Consider the following 24,963-nt stretch of genomic DNA (forward strand, 5'->3'; position numbering starts at 1 on the left):
ACTAAATCTCCACTTGCTTGGCAGTGGGAGCTGTGTGCCCATTCACAGCCCAGTAGGTTTTACAAGCAGAGACAGCAGCCCCTGGGCTGCTAAAGGTAGGAGATGGATAGGGAGAAAGCAGACTTTACTCACAGAGTCCGAATCTTCGGCATGTGGTTGAAGCTGGTGACCAGGATGCGGCTAATGTTGTTGTTGTTGAGGGTGCTGCGGAGACAGAGGAAAAGGAAGTTAGGAATAAGGGCAACTGAGAAGTGTTGAGGAGGAGAGGGCATGGTCAACAATTAAGAACCAGAGCATCCAAGTGCCTAGAGACAAGGGGAAACTCTCCAGACAATGGGGTAATCCCAAGTCCTGATTTGTGTAGGTTCCTCTGCCATCCACGAGCAATAAGTCCCTGACTCATTCTTGCTACGTGATGAGTGCCTCGTCACAATACCTTTCCTTTTTGTTTTAAAAATTAGTCACTGTATTTTGAATCATGGGTATGCATATGTGTGTGGGTATATGCACATGATTATTGCTGTCCACACAGTTCAGAGGCATCCGATACACCTGGAGCTGTCTGGCATGGGTGCTGTACACACAAAGAATGGCTGAGCTATTTCTCGGGCCCCGACATCTTTAATACTTACTGGGATACGTCAGTTACATGCTACTGATTGATCTCTTTTAGGGAGAGGGAAGAGTACCCCTTTGACTGGTAGTGTAGAACCCCCAAAGGGGATGTTACACTCCTGTTATAGATGAAGAGTGAGCTGCAGCCAGACAAGTCAACTTCCTGCTCTGCCACTGACGCTCATCCATGCAGGTGGGATCAGACCAAGCCCTCTCTCACCCCACTCTTGTTTTGTTCACTCATACACTGCCTTGCACATGATGCTATCTTGATAGGCTCATCTGTATTTCCCAAGCATCTTCTGGTCCTTCAAGAATGTTAACTGATCTCAAGAGGGACCAATTCTCCCATTTCCGGTTCTCTTGACCACAGATGGAGTTCCCATGAGGCAAATTTAATACCGGCTGGTCCCTTTGGCAGGGAAAAGCATAGGGAAAGATGTGAACTGTACAAACAGAGCTGAGGAAATGCAGCTGCTGAAGAGCTGTAATCAGGATCTAAGAAAGCACTGCCTCAGTTTACCCATGAAAAACACCCATTATGAAGCCCAGGAGAATGTGACAGTGAGGGAAATCTCTGCAGGGCCTCCTGCAATTCGGGTAGATGACTACACACTGGGGAGGTGGCCAGGAGTGGGGAGGCCGGGTTCTCCGGCTCCAACCCCACACTTGCTTTGCATTCCAAAGGGCAAGAGCTGGATCCAGGCTTTGGTCTGCTCCTTCCTGCTGTCCACTTGTTCCCGGGCCTTTCTTTCCGCTGATGTTTTCAGAGACATACCAGATCTCACTCTCTTCTCATCAACCCGGTTTCTACCACTCTTTTCTAGAACACCACTGCTCTTTACCTCAAGGAGGAGCCATTGTTGGGCAAGAAGATGGTCCTGTGGCTTCTTGGTAAATATATTACTTCTTCCTTCCTCCCTTCCTCCCTCCCTCTCTCTCTCCCTCCCTCCCTCCCTCCCTCCCTTTGTAACAAGTACGTTTTTTCTGCCTGCCACCTGGTCTTGTCCTGTCGCCGCACCAGCCCCAAATAATGCACAGAGACTCTGTATTTGATACAATGATATTGGCCAGGTGCTATTTTCTTATCGGCTAGCTCTGCCTTAATTATTAACCCATTTCTATGTATTTTCACGTGGTCTTATGAGAGCGGAGGAATGGCGGTCCTGTTCTCTCCAGACTCTCCATGTTGACTCCTCCTTACTACTTTCTCTTTCTCCTTGTCTCCTAGTCCCTCCTATCTTCCTTTCCTACTGGCCAACAGTGCTTTATTTATTTATTAACCAGTATGAGAAACATATACAGAATGACATCTCTCCTTCTTTCCTTTCTTCCTGTTTTTTGAAGCAGTGTTTCTCCATGTAACCCTGGCTGTCCTGGAACTTGTTCTATAGAGCAGGCTAGCCTTGAACTCAGAGATTCCACTGCTTCTGTCCCACCCTGCCCAGAGCTGTAATTAAAGGCATCCACCACCACTGCCTGGCTAAAAAATGTAGCCCTAGCTGTCCTGGAACTCACTCTGTATACCAAGCTGGCCTCAAACTCAGAGATATGCCTTTTCCTTACTGCGCCTTCTCTGTGATCTATGGATGCAGGGTGCGTGTAGTGTGCCTTCAGTAAACAGAGAGTGTTAATTTCCTAACTGTGTTGGAGAAAATCTAGCCCTGGCCTGCAGTGTATCCCTTGCTTCAACCTTCCAAAGAGAAAGAGTGCTGCTCATTTAAACACTGTCACCCCATGCCTCAACCTGACTAGATCTCCAGCCCTTGTGACCTTAGTCCCAAGCAGGGACACCTGCCACCCAAATCCACTGCTTGAATGTCCTGTGCTCTCCATTCCTTGCTTGGCCAACAGGAGGAAGGTAGGAGTCACACAGAGAAGAGCCTGGTTCTTGTCTCCCCCCCCCCACCATTAACTGTATACCCACCACATGTCTGGCACTATGTTGGACACCCAGTAGAGATGAACACACCCACTTACAACCACTTGTGTTTGTGTCTCATGCAGCTGCACCAGTTCAGAAGTAGAAATTTTTTGGCTGTTTTGTGTAGCTCTTTCCCCACCAATATGTTTTTGTGCGTGCACGTGTGTGTACATGTCTGTCCATCCAGGAAACCTTCGGCGTGTCTTACCAGGCAACACTAAGAAAGAATTCATCAACCCCATCAAGCTGAGCTCTACTGGATCAGGAAAGTCTCCAGGACAGAAGCATTGCCTTAGCTTCTCCTATCATCTCAGAATTCCACTCTGTGCAAGGCAGTGCATACAATGAACAAAGCCAGGCAGGCAGCAAGTGAGTGCTTGGTTCAGATCCCAAGAGTTCATAGCCAACCCTCACTTGGCTGCAAATACAGGGCAGCTAACAGTAAGGCTTCATCAGGAAATGTATCCAGCAGCAGCCCAGCAGCAATGACTTATTAACGTATTACTACACTGATATTTAAATGTGAGCCATAATGAGAGCTATAAAACATTTACGATAATAGCAATTATTCCAGAACCTGAATGACTAAACACAGTATTCACACTTTCATGATTTGCTGCTTGAGGCTGGCTGGCCCGGGGATGTCAGAAGGTTGCTAACCTCTTAGACACTGATTGCCCTGGAAGCTGTGGTTGCTGTTTTGCTAAGAAACACAGATTCATTTGATTTCTTGTCTTGGCAGCTTTGGCCCAGGGAGGGTACACCATGCTCTGTCTGGCTCTTAGGTTCTGCCTAAGCATTTGGCATTCAATGGGAGAGTTGGCATGAGGTTCTCAGTAAAGAGGGGCAGCACTGGTGAGCATGGGCCTCAAAGGCAGAGCCCTTGTTAGAGTCTGGCTCTGCCCTTTACGGCCCATGTCACCATGGGCAACTTTTTGAATCTCATTAACTTTCTCCTTTGCAACCAAGGGTAATAATGAGCTCACAGAGTGCAGGCAGTGATTAAGTGAGATGGCACCAATCCCCAGTATTAACCATGAGATTCTTATGTGGAGGCAGGCTCTGGGTTATGGCTCTATATCCTACTATTCAATTCCTCTCGTCAAGGAGTGGAAAGGTGATTCAGTTGATAAAGTGTTGGCCTTTCGATCACGAGAGTGAAGCCCAGAGCTCATATCAATTCCTCTCATTACCCCGTGAACTAAAGGGTGGTGTTAAAACTTGAATCCCAGCAAGTTTGCCCTCAGAAATCAGATCTGTATAGACTTCCTGTTGCTGCTATAACAAAAACCATGACTTTGGTGGCTTGAATTTTTTTTCTCCTGAAGTTTGGAGGTCCTAAATCTAAAGTGGGTCCATGGAAGTATACTTCTCAGGAATCTTTGGGCGATTGGGAGATTTTTTTCCTCTTTATTGGAGTTTGAAGGGGTTGTCTGCATGGTTCCTTGAACCATGCCCCTCTCCTTGTGGCACTCCAGCCTCTTAGGATCTCACCATGATTACCTACTCTCCCTTTTAAGGAACCTTGTGATTACAGAATATCTCTGCTCACAAGATCATTTTGGTTCCATTATTAGGGGCCCCTTTGACCACTTAGTGTGACACTCACAGATTCCTGGGATGAGGATGTGGGGATCTTTAAGAGATCATTATCTAGTCAACCACCAATTCCTTGAAACAAGGTATATAAATCACTTAGAATGGGGCCAGGCTCCTAACTGATTTTCAGTAATTGTCACTGTTGTTACTGTGGCTTGTGGCTACTCCATTCCCCCATGGCTTCACAGAGTTTCATCTGATACAGCTAGCACTCTGAGGTCAGGACTATTGCCCCCATTTAAGAGATGAGCAGTCAGAGGCCAGGAGAGCCTGAGGATCCTGCATGGGTAGCAAGCTAACTGTTGGTGGATGCTGGACTGGCTGGCCTTTTTTTTTTTTCCTATCTCATTTTCCCGTCTCACCCGCTGCCCTCTGCTTTGAGGCAAGGTGGCTGCTGCAGTATAGCTCCTATCTGTCACATCTACTCTGGACCCAGAGCTAGGAAATGTGCATAAACCTCCTGTCACCTCTTGCTTTATAAGCCTTAGCAGCAGGAAACAAAAGGCTCCCTCTGCCAATGCCACTGTGGCCACTTCCCCATAGGTGGTGGCCTGTTGGTGCCACAGCAGCCATCTTGTCGACCTCATGTATTTAATTCCATCCCCCAGAGGAGCCATGCTGGTTCCAGGTCTACCTTCAGGCCCCTTGCTTTGCTCTTTTGACTCGATATGGAGAAAAAGTATTTCTCCTAAATTATCCAGGTAAGGTTGGAGATTTTCCCCTAAGCAAATATTATTAATTCAGCATTTTCCTTTTGGTTTCAAGCTCAAGTCTGAGGTTAGATTTATTCTGTTAATTCCTTTTTAATTTTTAATTTAAATTTTATGTGAATGGGTGTTTCATCTGCATGACAGTCTCTACATCACTTGCGTGCCTGGTGCCTGTGGAGGCCAGAAGAAGGTGGTGGAGCCCCTGGAAATAGAGTTAGAGATGGTTGTGAGCCACCATGTGGATGCCGGGAATTGAGCCCGGTGCTCTTATCCACCAACCCATCTTCTCAGACAAGATTCTGTTAATTTTAGGACTATCTGGTCTCCCCCCATTTCTAACCACCCCAAAGGACCCTTGATTCTGAAAGGACACTTCAACCCGAATCCTACTGGGGAGGTCCCCCTTCCTTACAGGGTTGAAATGACAGCCACAGGCTTCCCGGTTTTCTCTTATTAAGTCCTTACCACATTATAAATACTGTCTTCAATATTGAGGCCAGTAGACCTGAAGTTCGGTCCACTGGTTCTAAGGTTCCATCATACTAAGAGCACAGCTGTCTAATAAAAAGTGACTGATGTCACACTTGACTGTGGGTCCCGTGATTGTGGGCACTAGAAAGGGTCTATTCAATTTTTTATTTCAGGGGCTGGAGAAACTGCTCAGTGGTTAAGAGCAGTGCTGCTTTTCTAGAGGATGGTGTTTGATTCCCAGCAGCTACATGGAGGTTTACAACTATTTGTAACTCCAGTTCTATGGGATCTGACATCCTCTTTGGCTGCTGTAGGTGCCAGGGATACATGGACATACATCCAATAAGTGCATCCATACAAATAAACACAAATAAATACTATTAATTAATTATCTTTTCAAGCCACAAAGGATTAGCAAGTTTATTATCTCTACCATGCTGTACATACAGAACATGGGTACCCAGCAATTTATAAGTCAAGTGCTGGGGTACTATGGTAAGACAGTGGCTGCCCCGTAATGACAAATTCATTAGCTCCAGGTTCTGGAACTAGGTCAAATCCCATCCCATCCTTTTGTCAATAAAGTTTCACTCCTTTATTTTTGTGCTGTGAGTGCTTTTATGTGATAATGGCTGAGGAGTTATGACACGGACCATGTGGCTTGTGAAGCCTAAAATATTTACTATCAGGCTCTGCCATTCTGATCCTGTGTCTGCCAGAGAATAAGTGCTGGTAAATCAGAACTTCGAGGGGATTAGGTCAAAGGCATTTAGAACTTAGAAAGAGAAACAAAGGCCCAACTATTTTTAGGAGCCCAATGGTGGTAATTAACAGATCCAAAAGCAGACAGTTAAACTCTTAGCCAGCACATATAATCCCACCCTGGAAAATGACCCTAGTATTTCTATACTTGTAATGATGTGTGGGGACCAGGTCCAGTACAAGAGACAGCCATACTGGGCAAGTTAAGGGAATGGATATGGGCAATGGTTCTCAGAGCATAGCTTCAGGCCTGCAGCATCACCCAAGAGTATTAGCCATGCTTCTCAGTCCACTCAGACCTCCTGAGCAGAAACCTCGGGTGGGCCCCTGCACTGTACACCTTATGTACACTGTACATAAGAGTCAGAGGACTCTTATGGAAGCTCACTTCTTTTTTTCTCCTGATACCAGGGTTTTAGGCATGCAAGACAACTTGACACCACTGAACTACTTCCGCAGCCCATTTGCTATTATTTTAAATTTGGAGACAGGGTCTCATCAATTTGACCAGGCTGCAAGGCTCTCACCTCAGTCTTCCAAGCAGCTGGGATTGTAGGTGTGTGCAGCCACACTCACATATGAAAACCATTGAACAAGGAGGGGGCTAAGAACAGAATCCCTCCTGCCTGGAAGTGTACAGGGCAGTAAACAGGATGTCACTTGCTGCCCCAGGACCAAAGCCCTCTTTTATGGCAGGCATGGTGTTTTCCCAATTGGGAATGGGGTGTGGGGGCTGTAATCACCACTGGAGAGCTCTCAAACGGCTTCTGCACCTCCCAGCTTTCTACTGGTCTCTGCTGGGTTCTAACGTGCAGTTCACTCTGCGTCATTCAAGATAGCCATCTTTGATCTAAGAAGCTCCGACCAGCTATATCTACTCCACCCTGGCAACCTTAATAAGGCTGACATTTCCCTCTGTCTCCTCCGATTAGGTCATCGCTTTATCACTCTGAGCTTTCTTGGCTCTGGGTGTAATCTGCATGTTGTGTGTCCATAACACCATGTAATTGGCTCTAATGCACCAATATTATCTGCGTGCATGTATCACATAATTGCAAAAGCAGACATCTGCAGTGAGCCTAACTGTAGCCTCCCACTGGGTCAACTTTTCTGGGGTTCTGAGAAGCCCTCTGATACATGCCCTTTCCAGACACCTGGACTCCTTGAGTCTGATGGATTCACTTGGTAGACTGGCCCATTCTTTCCCTGCCTCTATGCAAGCTTCCTTCTCCCTAAGCCCAGGTAAGAGAGGTGGCTCCTTCCTTAATGGTCCCCTTGAGGAATCATCAGCAGCCAATGGCAATGGGGTACTGTTTATTTAAAGTGAATCTGGGCAGGGCCAATGCTCCATGCCTAAAAGCTAGAACTGAACTACTTCCAACAGTACTTCTGTTGAATTCATAGACGTGGATGCAGAACCATTTTCTGAAGAGCTGCTGAGTGTAAATACTGGGGCTAGACCCTGTGGGAAACATCTAAACTGCTGGCATGGGGAATGCAACACATAGTGGGGTTCTGGCAGCTTGTGAACTACAAGAGGCCAGGCTGGGAGCCCACAGCTTCCTCTCCCTCTTGCTTGGCCCGGGGAGGGTAAGGGGAATGAAACTCAAGTCTTTAGGGCCGTCCCTAAATTGCTGGTTCTTTTCTTTGGCTCATATGTCACAGCAAAACTGGCTGTGTTTCTTCTTGCCTAGCAACCATCATGCACCAGGAATCAGAACCCATTGTCGCCAGTGACTGAGTCCTTACACTCTTCAGGGCCCTACAAATGGAATCTTGAAGTGAGCATTTGCTCACTTGGCTCTTACCAGCACGTGCATCTGTGGCTTGTCTCTGCCTACTTGGTCCTAGGAGAGCACACACACTGATGCTCCTTGGACCCAGTGGGTAAACTTGAGACAGACACCCCCACCCCCAACTAAGCCTCTCCAGGATGGCAGGCTACTCTCAGCTACCCGTAGTAGATGAGGGTTTGCACTGTTTCTCTTACAGTGAGGTGTGATTTGCCTTCTTCCCCAGCTCTGTACTGCTCTGATCTGTCTAGATGTTCTAGTAAACTCTAGAAGTTAGGAAGGAGAAAGCAGTGCATCCTTTGAGAAGATATATGTTCTCTCATGAACTTCCGAATTGCTGCTGCTGAGCATGACTTGTCTGTAAAGAATAGTGTGCTCTGAGGTAGGGTGGCCTGGACTTCCCATTGAAGATGACCACACTGATAGACAGTTACCATGGCGATAGTGATGCTGACACTCTGCCTACATGGCCTGGGCATTGTGCACACACATTTATTTCCTCTAATGTCCTGAAATCCAGACCTTATGCTCATTTGCTACCCCAAGCAAGATCAATGAATTGTGCCCAGATCACACACTATATGGCTGTAGAGACAATATTCATAGCTAGGTAGGTTACCAGGATCTGTCAACATCAACCAAAATTGCCACTCATGAAATTGCCTTCAGACAGATGTCGCTGTCCAACTCCATGCCTTCTCAAGGTGGAGGTAGGTGATGTGATTTGTGCCAGACTCTCTTCTCTATGTCTGATATGTTAGGGACCAGGCTCACTTCTCAAAGGCTGAGACTTCTCAAGGGCAAAAGCCCTGTTCCTGTACTATGAAGAGGAAGAGTTCAGCTATACCAGTGTGGGGAGCCACCAAGGCTACATGGAAGAGAAGACAATTGTTTCTCAATGCCTTTTAAGGAAAAGGCTTGGTCAATAGGTGAAAATATTACCAAAAGTCATCATGACCTTTGGTGTTGTATGGGCTGAATGGGATTTTATGAATACACCACAGAACCAAGAGCTTTTAACCTTAGCCTATCTTCCTCCTATTAGATCAGGAAACAGGTCTCTGAGGTCAGATGAGGCGGGAGAAGGATGATGGGCAGTCACCACACTTCTTCTACCTGCTCTCGGTTATCCTGGGTGCTGCGTAACACCAAGTTCCCTGATCTCCCTGCGGACCGTTTAAATTAAAGCTCATAACCATTGTGTGGGCATATAATGAAAACAACTGATGCTGCACTGATTAGACCATTACTCTCAACTGTTAGAAAACATAATGATCTCACAAGGGGCCTTATTCACTGACGTATAGCAGCCGGGCTCTCATCTGACACCTCAAATTAGCAGCCAAAGCAATAACAGCTGGGGTTTTTGTCTCAATATTTGTACCCGACTCTAAAGTGATTTGGCACTGGGCGAGTGTTATTTTTAAACACACAGAGCTCACCGCCAAGTAACATTTTAAATGGTCTCCAGGTGTCATGTAAAACCTACAGAAATAAATAAAAACAATCAGCTGCCAATTTGGGTCTTTGATGATTCGGATTCCTTAACAAAAGGGCTTGTCTTTGGTCCTTCCTTCATTATGGATTCACATTAGGACAAGCAGAAATCCATCTCCATCCACTCAGCAGAGCTTCAGTGTTGAGAGAAAAGGGAAGATACTTTGAAAAGTACAGAAGGCGGACAAGCTAAAGAGAAAGATGAGCCTCATAGGCTGCCACTGTTCGGCTGGATGCCTGGTTGTGTATTTACCACAGGCACTAGTGTTTTTGGTGAGTGCAAGCTGAAGAACTCACTTGGGGAGCTAAGCAGGGATACTAGCAGTGGTTTCAAATGGTCCAACTGCTGTCCAACTTGGTTAACCGAAAACGGTATTCCTTAGGGTACAATGCAAATGAGCTGTGGCTTTCCTTTCCTCTTTCATTGTCTATAGGAGGGAATCTGGACTCCAACACTGCTCTCTCTATTTAGGAGCTAGGCAACTGCCACTATGCCAAGGTTATCTGTAGTAGGCCACGGATGGAAGAGTGACCTCCAACTTCTAGAGCTGGGCAGTGAGTTTGGAATCAAGAAGAGAAGACATAGATGATTAAAAAGAATGTCTAGCCTACTACCAGAGGAAGGAGGGGGTAGTGATTAAATTCTCAACGATGGGATGTGTACACTGTCTTGACAAAGACAGCAAGGCTTTTTTATGTGTTTTTCTTTTTTTTTTCCTTTAAAGATTAATTTACTTTTATTTTATGTGTGTGACTATTTTGCCTGCAGGTATGTATGTGCATTATCCTTGTGTTCTCAGAACAGAAGAGGGTGCCAGACTTCCTAGAACCAAAGTTACAGACACCAGTTTTACATGGGTGCTGGGAATGAAACTTGGGTCTTCTGGAAGAACAGCCAGTGCTCTTAACCACGGATAAGCAGGACCTGGCTGCACATTTGGCACATAGGAAGACTCAATGAACAGTTATCCAATGGGTGGTTTGTTTAAAGGTAAAGATAAGAAGATTGGTGTTTGTGGCATCTTTTGATACAAATAAATGTCCACTCTGAACAGTCTTCTGTGCTAATCCAGGAGACAACTCAATTATCTATGAGAGTGGGCTGCAAAGGGACTGCAGGAAAGGCAGCCTTCCTAAGTGGATTGTCACTTCAAGTTTCTAGAACCCATGCTAACCTGGGCTGGGGGGGGTTTACAGTGTTTCCAGGATTCTCTCTCTCTCTCTCTCTCTCTCTCTCTCTCTCTCTCTCTCTCTCTCTCTCTCTCTCTCTCTCTCTGTCTCTCTCTCTAAGGATAAATGTGAACCATGAAGGCTCTTTGGAGGAAATCTGGGTTTTTAAGACTGGCACCTAGTCACCTTGAGAAACAAAACCCAAAAGTGAACCAAACACCTGGGAGGTGGGTCTGGTTTACAGGGGCCAGGTTTTGTGCTCTAAATCCAACAATGAACATTTTGAACTGGACACATACACACACACACACACACACACACACACACACACACACACACACACACACACACTCACTCCAGCCTCTCGGTGGCACATGTGAGCTGTGGTTAAAATTGTCTTCTGCATGTCATCTCCTGAAGGGCAGCTGCCCACTGAGAGGTGTTCCCTGCAAACCAACTATTCTGATTCCCTGTCTCTAAACAACCCAGCCTGATGTGTTGGTGTCTTCTACTCCACAGTTATTACTTGGTGACAAACATCCCTGCAGTTGTTTCTGTTCTTGGGGGAAGACTGCTCCTCCCAGCAGGCATGTCCCTGCTTGGTCCATGAATTCCATTCACTGGTTCTGTGTCTGCACATTGAGCCACTGCCTGCATATGGTTTGGAATCTTTAGAGCCACTTCAGAGAAACTATACAGGCTGAGATGCAAAGAGATCTTTGTCTTAGTAACGGGGAGGGGATCTGTCAGAGAGCTGGGTGCAATTTACATCTTGTCTTATCTGGGTTTGCAAAACAAGTACGGACCCTAAGATTTACCAATTGAGCCTCTAGTCACTGGTAGCTGAGAAATGATCAACTGGAATTGGATCCCTTCCCAGGCTACCCTCGGACTACACAGAGACACTGGGGTGGCCGCTTCCTCAGTAGTGGTTATATGCCTGGAAGGGCCTAGGAAGGCAGGGTGTTGTCCTCATGAAGAATGCAAAATGTCCCCTCTAGCAAGCCCAGGGATCAAGGGATGATGGTACAGACAGGACACAGAGTTTGGCTTCACTAATTTTTGTTTCCTGTCTGGTCACACAGAGAAGCAGACAGCAATAAAAAGCATTGGCTAAAGAGCCAAAAGGACCATTTTCTGGCTTGGTTTGCCATGCAATTTTCCTATAGCTACAGATACTTAACTTTCCAAGAGGGATTTTTTTTTCCTTTTAAAACAAAGTGATTCCCCCACCCTCCAGAGGCTTTCTGTTCTCTAATTTCTTGATTCCAGGAGGGTGGGTGCTGTCTCTAAAATGGCATTGCTGGACTTGGAGTAGCTTTCAAAATACAACTACAAGTGATCCTGGATTCCCAGCTGTGCACAAGGGCAGGCCACCTGGTCAGCCTCTGTGAGTCACTTCCAGTCCCCACTTGGCATGTGACAACAGTTACAAGCAATGCTTTCTTTTTCTTTTTATGCAGATACCTGCTTCAGCTCCTGCGTGCTCCACAGGACTCTTCCTAACTGGATGCTGTTGTTTCCAGTGTACGTTTGGAAACAGATGGGGCCAGACAAGGGAATGAGCTTGCCATTCAGTTGAGTACCCAGAAGTCATTCACAAGACTGAGATAAGTGAACAGGGGATGTGGGAGCTAATTCTCACAGAGGTCTGACTTTGGTGGGAGGCAACTGTAATAAGCCAGGTTTTCTAAGAATAGGTCTTTTGAGGGTAGAAGACCTAGATGTTTAAATTAAGGTAGAGGAAGGGCAGAGTGGACAGCATGACATAGCAACATATATACTATTAGATAATGCTTTATATCAGACAACAATGGCAAGGGAAGTTTGGAGATACAGGCCTAGAAAGAACTCTGGAACCACTAGGCAGACCAGGTCTAAGCAGCACACAGACTTCCAATTAGTCCTCAACAGGCATTGCCCCACTAGGTGCTAATTGTGGAGATTTCAATTCTACCAGGTGAAGTGAGATGCCATGAAATAATTTATTCCCAGGTGCGTGTGCTCAGGAGTCATGCCTGGCATGTAGCTACCATGTATATCCCGCAGATGGGTAGTATTTCTTTCTCTGAGCTGCTGGACATGAGTATAGCCACACATGTGCTCCGTGTTGTCATGGCTTCAGATAGTCAATGGAAGTTGAAAATACATTCTTTTATATAAAATCAATTGAATTTTAAATGTCAGGATTAGATTCTAATTTTCTTTTTGAGACAGTTTCACTAAGCAGCTCTAGTGGGCTGGAACTCACTATGGAGTCCAGGATGGACCTGATCTTGCCTCACCTTTCTGAGTTCTGAGATTACATGCATCACCACGCCCAGCTCTGCTACTTTAAAACAATAAAAATAAAAACAACAACTGCATAAAACTTAAAAAGAATTCAAAACCTTACACCCCAGTGTCAGTCACCAAAAATGGTGTAAACAGGAGTATTTGTCTCAAAATCTGTTGTTGATGAAGAATAATTCATCAAGATACAGCATACCCTCTTTACCCAGGAATATACACCAGTGCATTTTCAAATAACCAGCTTTTAGTTAACAGGAAAATGAAATCATAAGCTACCTCATGTTGGTTATTTAAATGTAAAAATGACTTTAGACTTCAAATTAATTTTTACTTTTTCTTAAGCTGGCATTCTTAAAACCTATGTATTTTAAATACATGACCAACATCAAACCCAGAGACTATGGGATTCTGGGGGAGGGTTTGTTACATAGTAGTACATGAGTACTCAGAGAGAAGCCGGTATCTGTCCTAGGATGCTGAGGACTGAATGGAATCCACAAATTGCAATTTAATCCTGACAGTCTGGGTACATCACAATTTGCAGCACAGTGTCAAAAAATCATATTCAGGGATATTCTAAGAGTTTCATTAAGTAGTGACTGTTCCAAATTCAAAGCTATGTCATGAGTAATCACTGACTCCAGGACTGTTAAATGTGTAGCCCCCCCACCCCCACGGAGGGATCCAGGTGAAGCATCGTGTAAATAAATGAAAACCAATTTCATCTATTAGAATACACCAATTTTCACTGTAGCTCTGACTTTGTTCATGATTATAAGTAAGGGGTGGGGGGGTTACCATTTAGCTGGAGAAATATAAAATGAGAGGTAATGTGAGAAATGAGCAGTTCCTGTCAAACACCTCATCCAACCTTTAATGTAACTAGGACAGCCAGAACTGTAATTTTGTTCTGGGCCAGAATGCAATAGTATTCAGCATAGTGATTATTTAGTTCGTTAATTTCACCTTGTACTTTAGCTGACTACCTACTACGTGTGACAGCGAAGCAGCACCAAGTATCCATCAACTTTAGTTTTCACGAGGACTCCACACGCTATTTGTTAGGCACATGCTAGTGACATCTCCTTTACACAACAGCTCTAAGGGGTATGCATGGCTGTCCTCAATGTCCAGTGAAGGTTGAACCTCTTTAATTTAATCTGGTGATGTGGATTGGCCTCTAGCTCGTTGACAATACCCATTAGCACCGCTCAACTCTGGCTTCCTTCCTTCCTTCCTTCCTTCCTTCCTTCCTTCCTTCCTTCCTTCCTTCCTCTTTTTCTGGGGGCAGTTCTGTGGACCATATTTGGTGGTGATTAAGCTGGGTTTAAGTGAGAATGCTATAGCTTCACTTTTCAAAGAGAAAAATCATGATTCCTGCATTATTCTCCACAATGAGAATGGCCACTGGCCTAACTGCTGCATATGTTTGTTTGTATAGCTTCAGCATTATAGTATATCTTTAATAATTTTTAATTATGTTGTTGAGGTAGAAAAGTTAAATGGAAGGGCTTAGGGTTCATGCAGAAATGAGTCTAAGCACTGGGAGAAGAGTTCCTGGACCTGGCCAGTGCCACTCTGGGGAAATTATTCACATTTGCGGATCCCTAGTCTCCCCACTGGTTGAGCTGAGTTAACACAATCCTCCCTGTAAAGTTATGGCACACATATAAGTAGTGGGCTGCCCTCTAAAGTCTTAGCTTGCTGAGTGGATACTCACACGTGAAGGAAATAACAATATTCCTAACAAATAATTCATATACTACATCATTGGGCTATGTAATACATTATCATTATGTCATTATTATTGTTAACCAGGACAGAGGCAGCCCAGTTTCAATGGATGACAGATCACCTCCATTTGTACTGCCAGGTTTTTCTGAACTGAACTATCCTTGACCATCCCCCACCAGTGCCTCACACCCCTAAACCAGTATACTATCCCCATGCCACAAGAGCATCAAGACCATTGTCGATTTATTTTTGCCATCTTCCTCTAACACCAGAAAGATAATTTCTTCTCATTTACCCTTGTCATTCTATGTGTGGGACACAATGTCTGGCCGTGCTGTACCCACCTGGATGTGGCTGAATTAGAACACTAGGTAAACTGTTGCTACTCAATATGCCCTTTCGAGTGATTTTCAGATGCATGAACCCAATTACTACTGCTTTAAAACCAACGTGAATTTGGAGGCAAGCTTAACTCTTGAGAAGAACCTCCTAGGATATGAGTCATGAGGTATTCCTGGCTCTTCCTGGGGTGTCCTTGCTCAGTCTGGGGAGTCCTAGACTCTGTGTTACTCAGGTCTGTCTGTGTATGGCCATTCTAAAATCCTGGCAGGCTCTGGCCCGCAGCACTTCACCTAGGACTCTGCTGACACAGTGTGGGGCTTAAAATGGGGGCTGCCTGGGTTGACAGTGAACATCAATGAGAAAAAGTGGATGGACAGCAAAGAAGGTAAGAAGGTCAATCGATGCTCCTCATCCACGGATGGCCACTGCAGTGCATAACTGTGGTCTCACAGTTGCCAATTATGTCTGGATTTTTGAGAAAAGGTGGAAATTGGAATTTTTTGTAAGCAATCCCAGTTTTTAAATGTGAAATGTTAATAATATATATATGTGTGTGTATGTATACATACATACATACATACATACATACATACATACATCAGAATAAAAAGTCTTCTTTGTCTATGCAATACAACTGGTTTGTGGTCTAGTCTGCAAGCTCTTGTTTGAAAAAGCAAAAAGCTGGATTAGTCTTGATTCTGTCACAGATGTGTGTGCATACCCTCAACCTTCTGAACACCATCAGCCTGTAATGGTAGGTGGATGTTGAAAGGACACACTGTGCTTAGGGCTCCCCAACCTTTCCAGGGGTCCCCTTTGAACAGCTAGCTGTATTGTACACAGAACCTAAGGAAGACAAAGACCACTGACCAAGGAGCCCAGATCCCAGGCTCCAATCTCTCTACTAAATACTATTTACTGTTGACCGTGGGCCCACCAGGACTAGGTGACACAGGGAGACACCCAGGCTGCAGAAGGTTAAGAGGTATGGCTCTCACTCCAGTCCCAGCCTTTTCCCCACACTTTACCTGAAGACACCTAAGGATCCTGCTGGCGCCGGCTATAGTGGAGTCACTGAATTTCCCAAGTGACAGAAGTAGGAACAAGGCCTTCAAACCTGCACTTACGGATTATCTATAGACCCACGGGATCTCCATACTGGTTCCTGGATGTGTTTTCCTGACATCTTTAGTCTGGCTTTTTTACAAAATCTATTTTCTGATAATTATCTACTGAAATTCTTGCTCGGCAGCGGGGGGGGGGGGGTAATTCTGAAAATATCCTTTCACCTCTTATAAACTCCCGAAAAAATAACTACATATTTTATTAACTAGGCTTTCTTGGTATATGTGTGGCTGCACCTGTGTGTGTACATACAAATGAAGATCAAATGACAACTATGGGTGTCATTCCATTCTTTTGTTTTTGAGATGGCTTGGGTACTCCAAGTAGGCTAGGCTGGCTGGCCAGCAGGCCCCAAGGATGCACCTGTCTCTCTCCCCGCCCCCCTTGCTGGGATTACAAGTGGAACCTCGAGATCCAGCTTTTTAAAGCCCGAGTTCTGGGGTCCAAACTCAAGTCCTCATGCTGAAAAGCAAGTATTTCACCTCCTGAACTATTCCCACTGTCTCATTGTATGTTACTTATCTGTCCTCTCAATGTTTAAAATACAAGTTAAACTCTTCGCTGTTGCTTTCCATTCACAAAGGCATGCCGGGCAGGAGGGGCCTGGTCTGAGAGCTAGCTATTTTCAAGTTAGTTGGCAGGGGCTGGAAACCCAGCTCACAGCATCCTGAGCAGAAGAAGCTCAGAATGCAACGGCGTCCTATGCAGCTACTGCACAACACAACTTGCTTGGTGAAAAGAAAAATTATGAATTGCAAAATGTGTAGGACAGGTGGAAGTGAAAGGGTCATCCCTGGAGTGATGGGGGAGGTCTCACTCAGAAATAAGCCTGTGCTCCCCAATTAAAAACTTCACCTGCCACAAAATCACATCTGTAGTGTGTGTGTGTGTGTGTGTGTGTGTGTGTGTGTAAAACAAAGCCTCCAAACTTCTGAGTGCCAGAAACAGCAGAAGTGAGACTAAACCATCTCTGTAATTACAGTGTTAATACGTAAAAAAAAAATTACTTTTTACTTTCCCCTGTGAGTTTGACATATCTTACATTTCTATGAGGGGTCTTGCACTTTGAGGGGCCTGTTAGCTGGGTAAAGGGAACACGAAGGGCAGTTTTGTAAGCTTGTGGGAAGTTCTGACAAGAGGCACTGACAGTTTGCCTAGCTCAGCTCTTGAAGAACAGTTCACTCGACCCTACGGGGGCATACAATGCTTCAGGCGAGCCTACTATCTCAAGACTGGCAGCTTGGACTAGTGAGGCACCTTGGTATGGTGGCCACAGAGGCTGACCTGCTCGTTGCTTAGGAGTTCGCTGGCTTCTTTGAGGTGGACTACTGTAAAAGGAAGATGATGGAAACAGAAGCTTCTTGGAGGAGCTGAGAACATGCAAATATCTAATGTGAGGAAGTGTTATGGTGGTGGGCACACTGGCTATGGTAGTAGGCACCATGAACTGCCAGCTCTGGCCACTTCACCATTCCTTCTCCTCTGTGAGGATGTGCCAGCCTTAAGGAGTTTCACTACACTTTCTTCTTGTTCTCCTTTCTGTTGACTGGAAAGCAGAGGGTGGCATTGCCTTTCCTTGTTCACTACACCTTGAGCCGAACAGTCCCCATTGGACATAGCCAACATGGAGGGGAACATAGTACCATTCACTCTTTCCTATCCTGCCCCCTGATTACAATCTCCTCACTATTTGCAGTCCCCTCTCAGACTCACCTTTTGAGTAATGAACAAAACCAACTTTTCAATGCAAAGGCAATTTGTTATCTTCAACCATAAGAATGATGGGAAAAGTGCATTACTGAGTGTGCAATATTCCATGAATGGTTGACACCTCAGCCTTTCCTTAAGACAAATAATCTCTAGAACTTTCCATGAGATAAGCACACCCCATTCCTCATTTCCTACCACACACTACATATTGTCACAGCACATCTGAACCATGATAGTTTTCTTATTGTGCAAACTATTGTTTTTCAGGATCCTAAAATTAACCTCTCTAGGACTAATGTGTTTTGAACATCTTTATATCTGAAAAAAATTATTAATATGTAATGTCTCCTCTTAGTTACTGTCCATTGTTTCATTGACAAGATTCCTTATGGTGCCTAACTTTCGATCATAGAGATGTGTTATAAAATGTCAATGTGGAAATGATGCTTGGAAGGTCTGGGTGGTGAGGGGAGGTTCCTTAAATGGAGATGTCAACTCCAGCCAATTTCAGAATGGCTCACCATTAAGATGGATGTTTTCAAAGCCCTGTGCCTCTGCTGAAAATTAAAAAAGCCATGGAATAACTGATTATGATTAATTCTAAGTGCTTAGCCATGTGAAGCCAAATGAGCATCTTTTAAACAAAGCTATTGATCTGGCTTTGTTTGGAATTGAGAAGATAAACGAATCAGATCCTATGGGCCTTTTGCAATGATGAAAAATGAGAAATTGGTGTTATTTTTATTACTGTATTATTATTTTGGTCATGGGTTTCTAGGTTTTAACTTAGCAACACCTGATGTATCTGGGTATCACTTTTTCCCCCTAGTAAATATGATTATAAAGGAGTTGCCCAAATATGTCATGGGCAGGAGTTTCAACCTGGATGAAGGCACATAGGGAGAAAGAAATAGGGAGGACAATATTTAGAGCCTATCCTGTGTGGTCCCTTCTCTAAGGTGAGGAAGACAAAGATGAGAGGTCACAAAGCTTGATCCAAGTCCACGGCTTCCTGGTTTCCACCCGTGTGAGTCTGTCCTTAATGTTCCTTTCCCCCAAAACTCCCTCAAACAACACTCGTAGAGAGCTAACCAAGGAGCTGACTGGTCATCACAGCTGTTTTGTGACAGCTGTGACTTCCATTTCTCCATTTCTTCAAAGGGATTTTCTCATCTTTCTCATTCTCCTTCGCAAGGAGTAAAAAGGTGACAGGCTCCTAATAGACCTTTCTATGGAGGCTTTCTTGAAGGCAGAGAGAACCATGCCTCCCTTTTCAATTCCAGTTTCCCAGGAAGAGAAGTCCTGGGTTGCTAAATTTGAGCTGGCACACTCTCCCACAGACATGCAATTGTTGCCGGTTCTGGGGTCAGAGTTTGGGTGAGGAGAGACCATCCATCTCAGGACTGACAATCTGACCTCTCCTGTCTATGGGTCCAGTCTTTTCTATGCCAGGAATCCTCAGCTTGCAACTGATTTTAAGAAGCTGTTGCAGCATCAGCATCCCCTGTGTTTCCCTTGATTCCTCCTAGAATCACCTTCCTCCCTAGCAAGGTGGAGGGGATCTTTCTAACCCACCACTGGTGTCTCCCAGATGAGAAGGAAGAATGTACACCTTCCTTTATGTATGAAGAGATATATTAATGCATTCATTCATTTCTTGACCATTCATTCTTCCTCCACAGACAGACACAGGGAACCTTTAACTGTGTGACCCCCCACCCTCCAGGATGCTCAACTCATCCTATTATCTTATCACTCTGAAGCTAGAACTGCTCTGATGTAATGATTTTTGCAGGTTTTTGAGAGGACAAGTCACCCTCAAGTTAGAGCAATCAACTCCTTTATTTTACGAAAGAGAAAACTGAGGCTCTGAGAGCCAAAGAGACTTGCCCAAGGTCACATGGCTAATTAGAGGCAATGCAAGGACTGAATCACACAGCCCCTGACCTAAGTTCTACTGTGCTTTATTGCTTCCTCTCCAGGCTTCCCCACATCAAGGGCAGGGAGAAGTGCACCTGCTGGGGAGAACAATCAAACTGTTTTCTAACACAATCCAACTTTAGTCAATGACCCCAACATGACCCCTCAGTGACTTTTCTCCAGAAAGCAGGTTCTTTAGTTAGAGCACATGAAAATCCAAGACACAGGAGGACAGTCTTGTGAGTGTGTGTCTGTTTCTACATAAGGTACTAAGGTACACATGGTGGGATTTCAAGGAGGGGTTATCTCCCCTCATCTTTTCGTCCCTGCTACTTTAAGGTTACTATTTAAAGTTCGATTTTAAGCCTGGGATAAGACCTTGGGAGCAGAAGCAATAGCTGGACCGTACCAGTCTATCTGTCATTCATTCCCCCTTGTCCTGTGCCAAGGTCCCTCCCTGCTTCTGGCTAATTCCGACTCACCTTCTGGTGATAACCCCTCTGTCACTGGCCACAGACCTGTAACCTGTCTCCCTGTATGCCCACACTCAGGCAGCTGCTGCCTGAATACATAGACAGATGCTGGGGGGCTATTCTTGCCATCTGCTCAACAAATACAGCAGGAGCATGAGAGAAACGGCTGACTGAGGAACCCCAGTTTGTGGGAGGTGAGAAATCACACTTTGCAGCCTACAAACACTTTGGCCAAGGTAAGCCGGAGGGATCTCCCGGTGCCCGATTTTAATAGCATTGCAGTAGAAGACCCAGAAATGCACCCACAAGGACCCCCCTGCACACACGCTCCCTCTCTCTCCTCTCCGCACAACGTACCCTCTCTCACACACAAGGCAGCAATCGCAAAATCAACTCACAGGATCTCCAAATCGCGCAGCGCTCGGAAGGCTCCATCTTCAATGCAGCTGATGTGGTTATTGTCCAGTTGCCTGTGGGAAAGCAAGGGAGAGCATGAAGGCTGAGCAGGGGCAGTGGCGAGGGCTGGGCGGCTAGTCGGCATCCCTGGCCACCAAGCCTGTCCCTCCACCCCTTACAGGCTCTGCTTGTCCCTGCCAGGAGCTCCTGCAGAGCCAGCCTGTCTGCCACGCTGCTCCGTCTCTTCTCTCTGACTGTCTGAGGGAACTACACAGGCGAGCGCACCAAAGGCTGTCAGGTCTCAGTAAATATTAATTGCGCATTTTTTTTTTTTTTTAGGCAGAAGGGAGTAATTTCATTACATTAGGGCATCCAATCCATTACGAGCTCTTACCGTCATGTCACTGAAACAATTTCATTAAGCTAAAGGCCTGTAAATCATTGGAGGTCACTGCTCTGCCCTCTGCGACCTCCCAGAATGCTTTTTTTTTTTTTCTCTCTCTCTCTCTCTCCCTCGTCTCCCTTTTACTGGAAGTTACAGTCTTTGCTTTGACACAGCGCTAAATCTCAAGGCTTTATCTGCCCAAGAGCGGTGAGGGTGCGTGGGGAATATACCAATTCCAAATTAGACTCAACTAATCTAATTTTATAGTCCTTTTATTATTCTAAGCACCAAATGTCTGTGGTGGTTTGTTGTCTCCGTGCATTGTTATGGGGCCCATCTGGTAGGTCATTCTATGGGAACATTTTCTGAATAAATACAGATTCCCTCAAATCGCACTAACCATCACCAACATTAAAGAAATCCATTGATGGAAGTATTTGTGATGGAGGAGAAAAGGGAATATCATTATTGCCTAAAAGATGCACCACTTACATTTAAATTGGGGAGAATTAAATGCACCTATTTTAGGATTCTTTTTAAATTTCCCTTTCCTGTCCTAAATGCAGGAAAATAATGTATTTCTAAAAGATGCCTTGACTAATAGGTATCCCAGTTGAGGGCTGAGGGATTTTAGTGGAGACGTACACAGATATCATTTCCTTTTCTGAGTCAAAAATGTATATTATTTTTTATATAGTACATCATGACCACACCAAACTTTTACTCAATATAATAATTTAATTTCTATATAGTATTATCATAACCACACCAAACATACCCTACATATAATAGTTTAATTCCTAAAATGACACAGGAAAGAATAGAATGTTATACAGAAAATGACTATTAGCACCTAATAATCTATGGTCCTTTGCAGAAGACACACTGTTGGGGCAAGCTGTGGCTGTACTTAAAACTTTTTCCATGGACACTCACATGAAATGAAAAAAAAAAAAATGAGTCCTTTTAGGAGGGTCATTTCCTATGGCTGGCATTTTAAGATTTTGATTTGTAACTTTCATTAATATATCTCAAATCAGCTCTTCACAAAACACAGTCAAAGTAACATTTGGTAACTCTCACAGAGGGCTTTATTCCATTTCCTTTCTTTCTTTCTTTCTTTCTTTCTTTCTTTCTTTTTTAACCAGAGGAAGATGGAATTGAAACTAAAATACTAAAATATTACTATCATTGCAAAGGTATATGGATGTAGGCCTATAAGCATATATAAGTTCCTGTGCTGTTTCAGGTCCTGTGCGATATTATGAAACTGCATCATCCAGATAGACAGTCATCACTGTGCAAAGTTTAAAAATAAATAATGTCCAGAATTGAAAGTAACCAAGACATGGGTCTCAGTCTCAGAAAGCAGAAGCATCCTTGAGGTTAACCAGTTGTATACCTAGTGTTCCAAGTCCTGCATAATGTTGGTATACAAGGACTTACTGGGTTTTTCAGTTTTCAGTCACTGATCTTTCTGGAGCTCTTCTTTACACGATTCTGCTGATTTTTTTTTTTTTTTGGATCTGTACTGGAGCAGCCACTTTCTGGGCAGTGGTTCTATTAGGGCAGTTGAGTCTTGCTGCCTAGCTTCCAGATTTATCATCATTTTAAAGGCCGATGAATCAACAACCTCTGCTCCATGTCAAGGCCACCAAACCTTACCAAGCAGAATCTCAGATATGGGCTGGCTTTGGGCTCCAAGAAATTGTTCAACGAACATGCTGAATTCGGCAAAAAATGCACCATCCGCCTAAATGGAAAAAGTATCTAAATCATCAGACTTGGAAGTCTGGGGTGTGGGGAGATGGCAATTTGTGGTGAACCTGCTTGTGTGTGTGCATCCCAGGGAGGTCCTTGCAACTCTAGCACACTGCAAGTGGATGGATTTGTGGATTGTTTTCTATTCCTTTTCTTTTTGAGGGCATCAGGAACCAAGGAGGAGATTCTAAACATACAGATGTTCCCCCCACCCCCATGGAGGGAAAACAGAATGTTCAGGAGCAGCGAAAAGTTGCAGAAATAAGAATGGAGGAAATCCCATCATAGAGTGGTGGAAAGAGAATTAAAAGTTTGGGGAGGGAGGCTAAAATGATCTATAAAAATCTGCACTCAATGTTATATCAGACTCCTGAAGCCCAGATCACAAAATGTGATGAAAAGGACCATGATCATTTAAGGCAAAATCAGAGAGGCCAAATATTATTAATTGTGTGATGTGTACATTGTTTTCAGTAGGAGGCACAAACTGACACCTATTTGTTTATTCATAAGATGGAAAAACTGAGATGCAATGTAAGCATCTTTGTGGTTCTATTTCATAGCTTACTTTAGCACATATGAAATGTATCAAAATTTAAAATATTTATGCTTAAGTTTGCTTGTCTAGAAGGCATTTATTGTAATGGAGATGGTATCGTTTCATTCTAACCACACAGAAACCAAACAGGACCTGTATCCCAGCCTTGCTAGTCAAAGGCCAGACTCAAGCTACACTGTCATGAGGTCTACACATGGGTGTTCTTCCTGTCGGTGGCTGTCAGGCGAGTGGAAACCACAGTATCAACTCCACTTCCCTGCCAGAACAGCTTTGTAGTGCCGCGCATCACAGGAGTCACAAAAAGTCCAATCAACAGTTCACAGTCACTCCTGTTGTTTCATGCCAACACTGGGTCCTCAAGCAAAATGAGCAGTTGCCTGTTCAGACAGATGTCCTTCCTTTTACACTTACTTATTTATTCAAGGGAGGGAGTATGGAGGTCAGAGGACAACTTGAGTAACTCTGATCTCTTCTTCCACTATGTAAGCTCTAGGAACTGATATTTGGTCATCAGGCTTGGTAGCAAGTATCTTTACCCAACGAACCATCTCACCATCCCTAGATTGCCTTTTTTTTTTCTCCAGAATAACAACTGAGGGACATCATAATCTAAAGCACACAAGAGGGGATGCACACACACAAAAAGCAAGCTCAGCATTTCTTTGTCAGCATTGGGCTAATAAACATACAGAGAATCTTCTGGTAGCTGAAGCCAAAGCATTTGATTTAGTGGTTTGCTTCTGAGAGTTCAGGCTGATGGAGGCTGCCGATGTGTATTCTAAGCACTCAGGTCAAAGGTCTGTATCACACCTTTGAAAAAGCTTCATTCAAAGAATGAAAAAGGAATGGGAAAAGCCCATTGCACATTCCATGCCAAGCACACCATACTCAGGGGGCATGAGCAAAAAGAACTTTGGAAATGTAAGCAGAAAGCTCCCAGGAACTGGGCATACCTTGCTTTGCCCCTGTTCTTCCTGGATGGCAAGAATCATATTTCTCATTGACACTAAGTAGTGTCTCCTTGTGCCTAGCACAGGTCCATGGAAGAGAGTGCTAAGCTACAAGCCGCACAGTCCTGGCTGCTGCCCTTTGGCCCTTGTTATGACAAGAGAGAATGCTTCTGAGCCCATACAGGGCTCAGTACCTCCTTGCTCCCTGAGAAACACAGCCTCTTCCAGTGGGGATCCCCAGAAAAAGACAGTATGAGATTTCTATGGTCTTCCTAAGGAAGTCTGGGAAGACAGGTGGACGGACAAGCAAAAGCTGCTCTTTTTCTTTTTGGAGGTATCTTATTGTCCTCTACTTTATATAGAATAGCTACTTTGATTTGCACTCTTCAGTCTCTGAATAAGTTGAGAAGCCCCCCAAAATATTTCATGATATTAAATTAATCACCCTAATTTCCCTGGGAAGCTTCAATTCTGGCAAACAATATGACTGCTAAAACGACCCCAGAGCCCATTTAGAAAGAAATCCTAAGATAAGAACTAAATGCAGACTCCCTGAGAGTAGTGCTCTGGCTACTGCTCTTCCATAGTCCGTGAAAATAAACAAGTCAGAAAGGAAATCCAGCATGAGTGCGGACTTAAAGTAATCTTTTTGTACAGCAGACTGGGCGATAGCCCATCTCTGATCCTAAGTGTAATATACTCCAAATTATCACAGCTCATCTCTTTTGCCTACAGTTTCAATCTTCATAATTGGAGCAGGAGAGAAACATGTTTG

At 44.5% G+C, this 24,963-nt stretch overlaps 1 protein-coding gene across 1 annotated transcript in view; it reads right to left on the reverse strand.

The window, feature by feature from the left end:
• The window catches only part of Slit3 (slit guidance ligand 3), a 561,683-nt gene that overhangs the window by 129,089 nt on the left and 407,631 nt on the right, over positions 1 to 24,963 (reverse strand). The window contains exons 6-7 of the mRNA XM_051180959.1: positions 20,536 to 20,607; positions 133 to 204 (exon numbers count right to left, since the gene is read on the reverse strand). Of these exons, the coding sequence (XP_051036916.1) occupies positions 133 to 204; positions 20,536 to 20,607 (144 nt within the window). The remainder of the gene's footprint in view (positions 1 to 132; positions 205 to 20,535; positions 20,608 to 24,963) is intronic.

This window comes from Phodopus roborovskii, unplaced genomic scaffold, assembly GCF_943737965.1.
Source record: "Phodopus roborovskii unplaced genomic scaffold, PHOROB, whole genome shotgun sequence".
NCBI classification, from domain to species: Eukaryota; Metazoa; Chordata; class Mammalia; order Rodentia; family Cricetidae; genus Phodopus; species Phodopus roborovskii.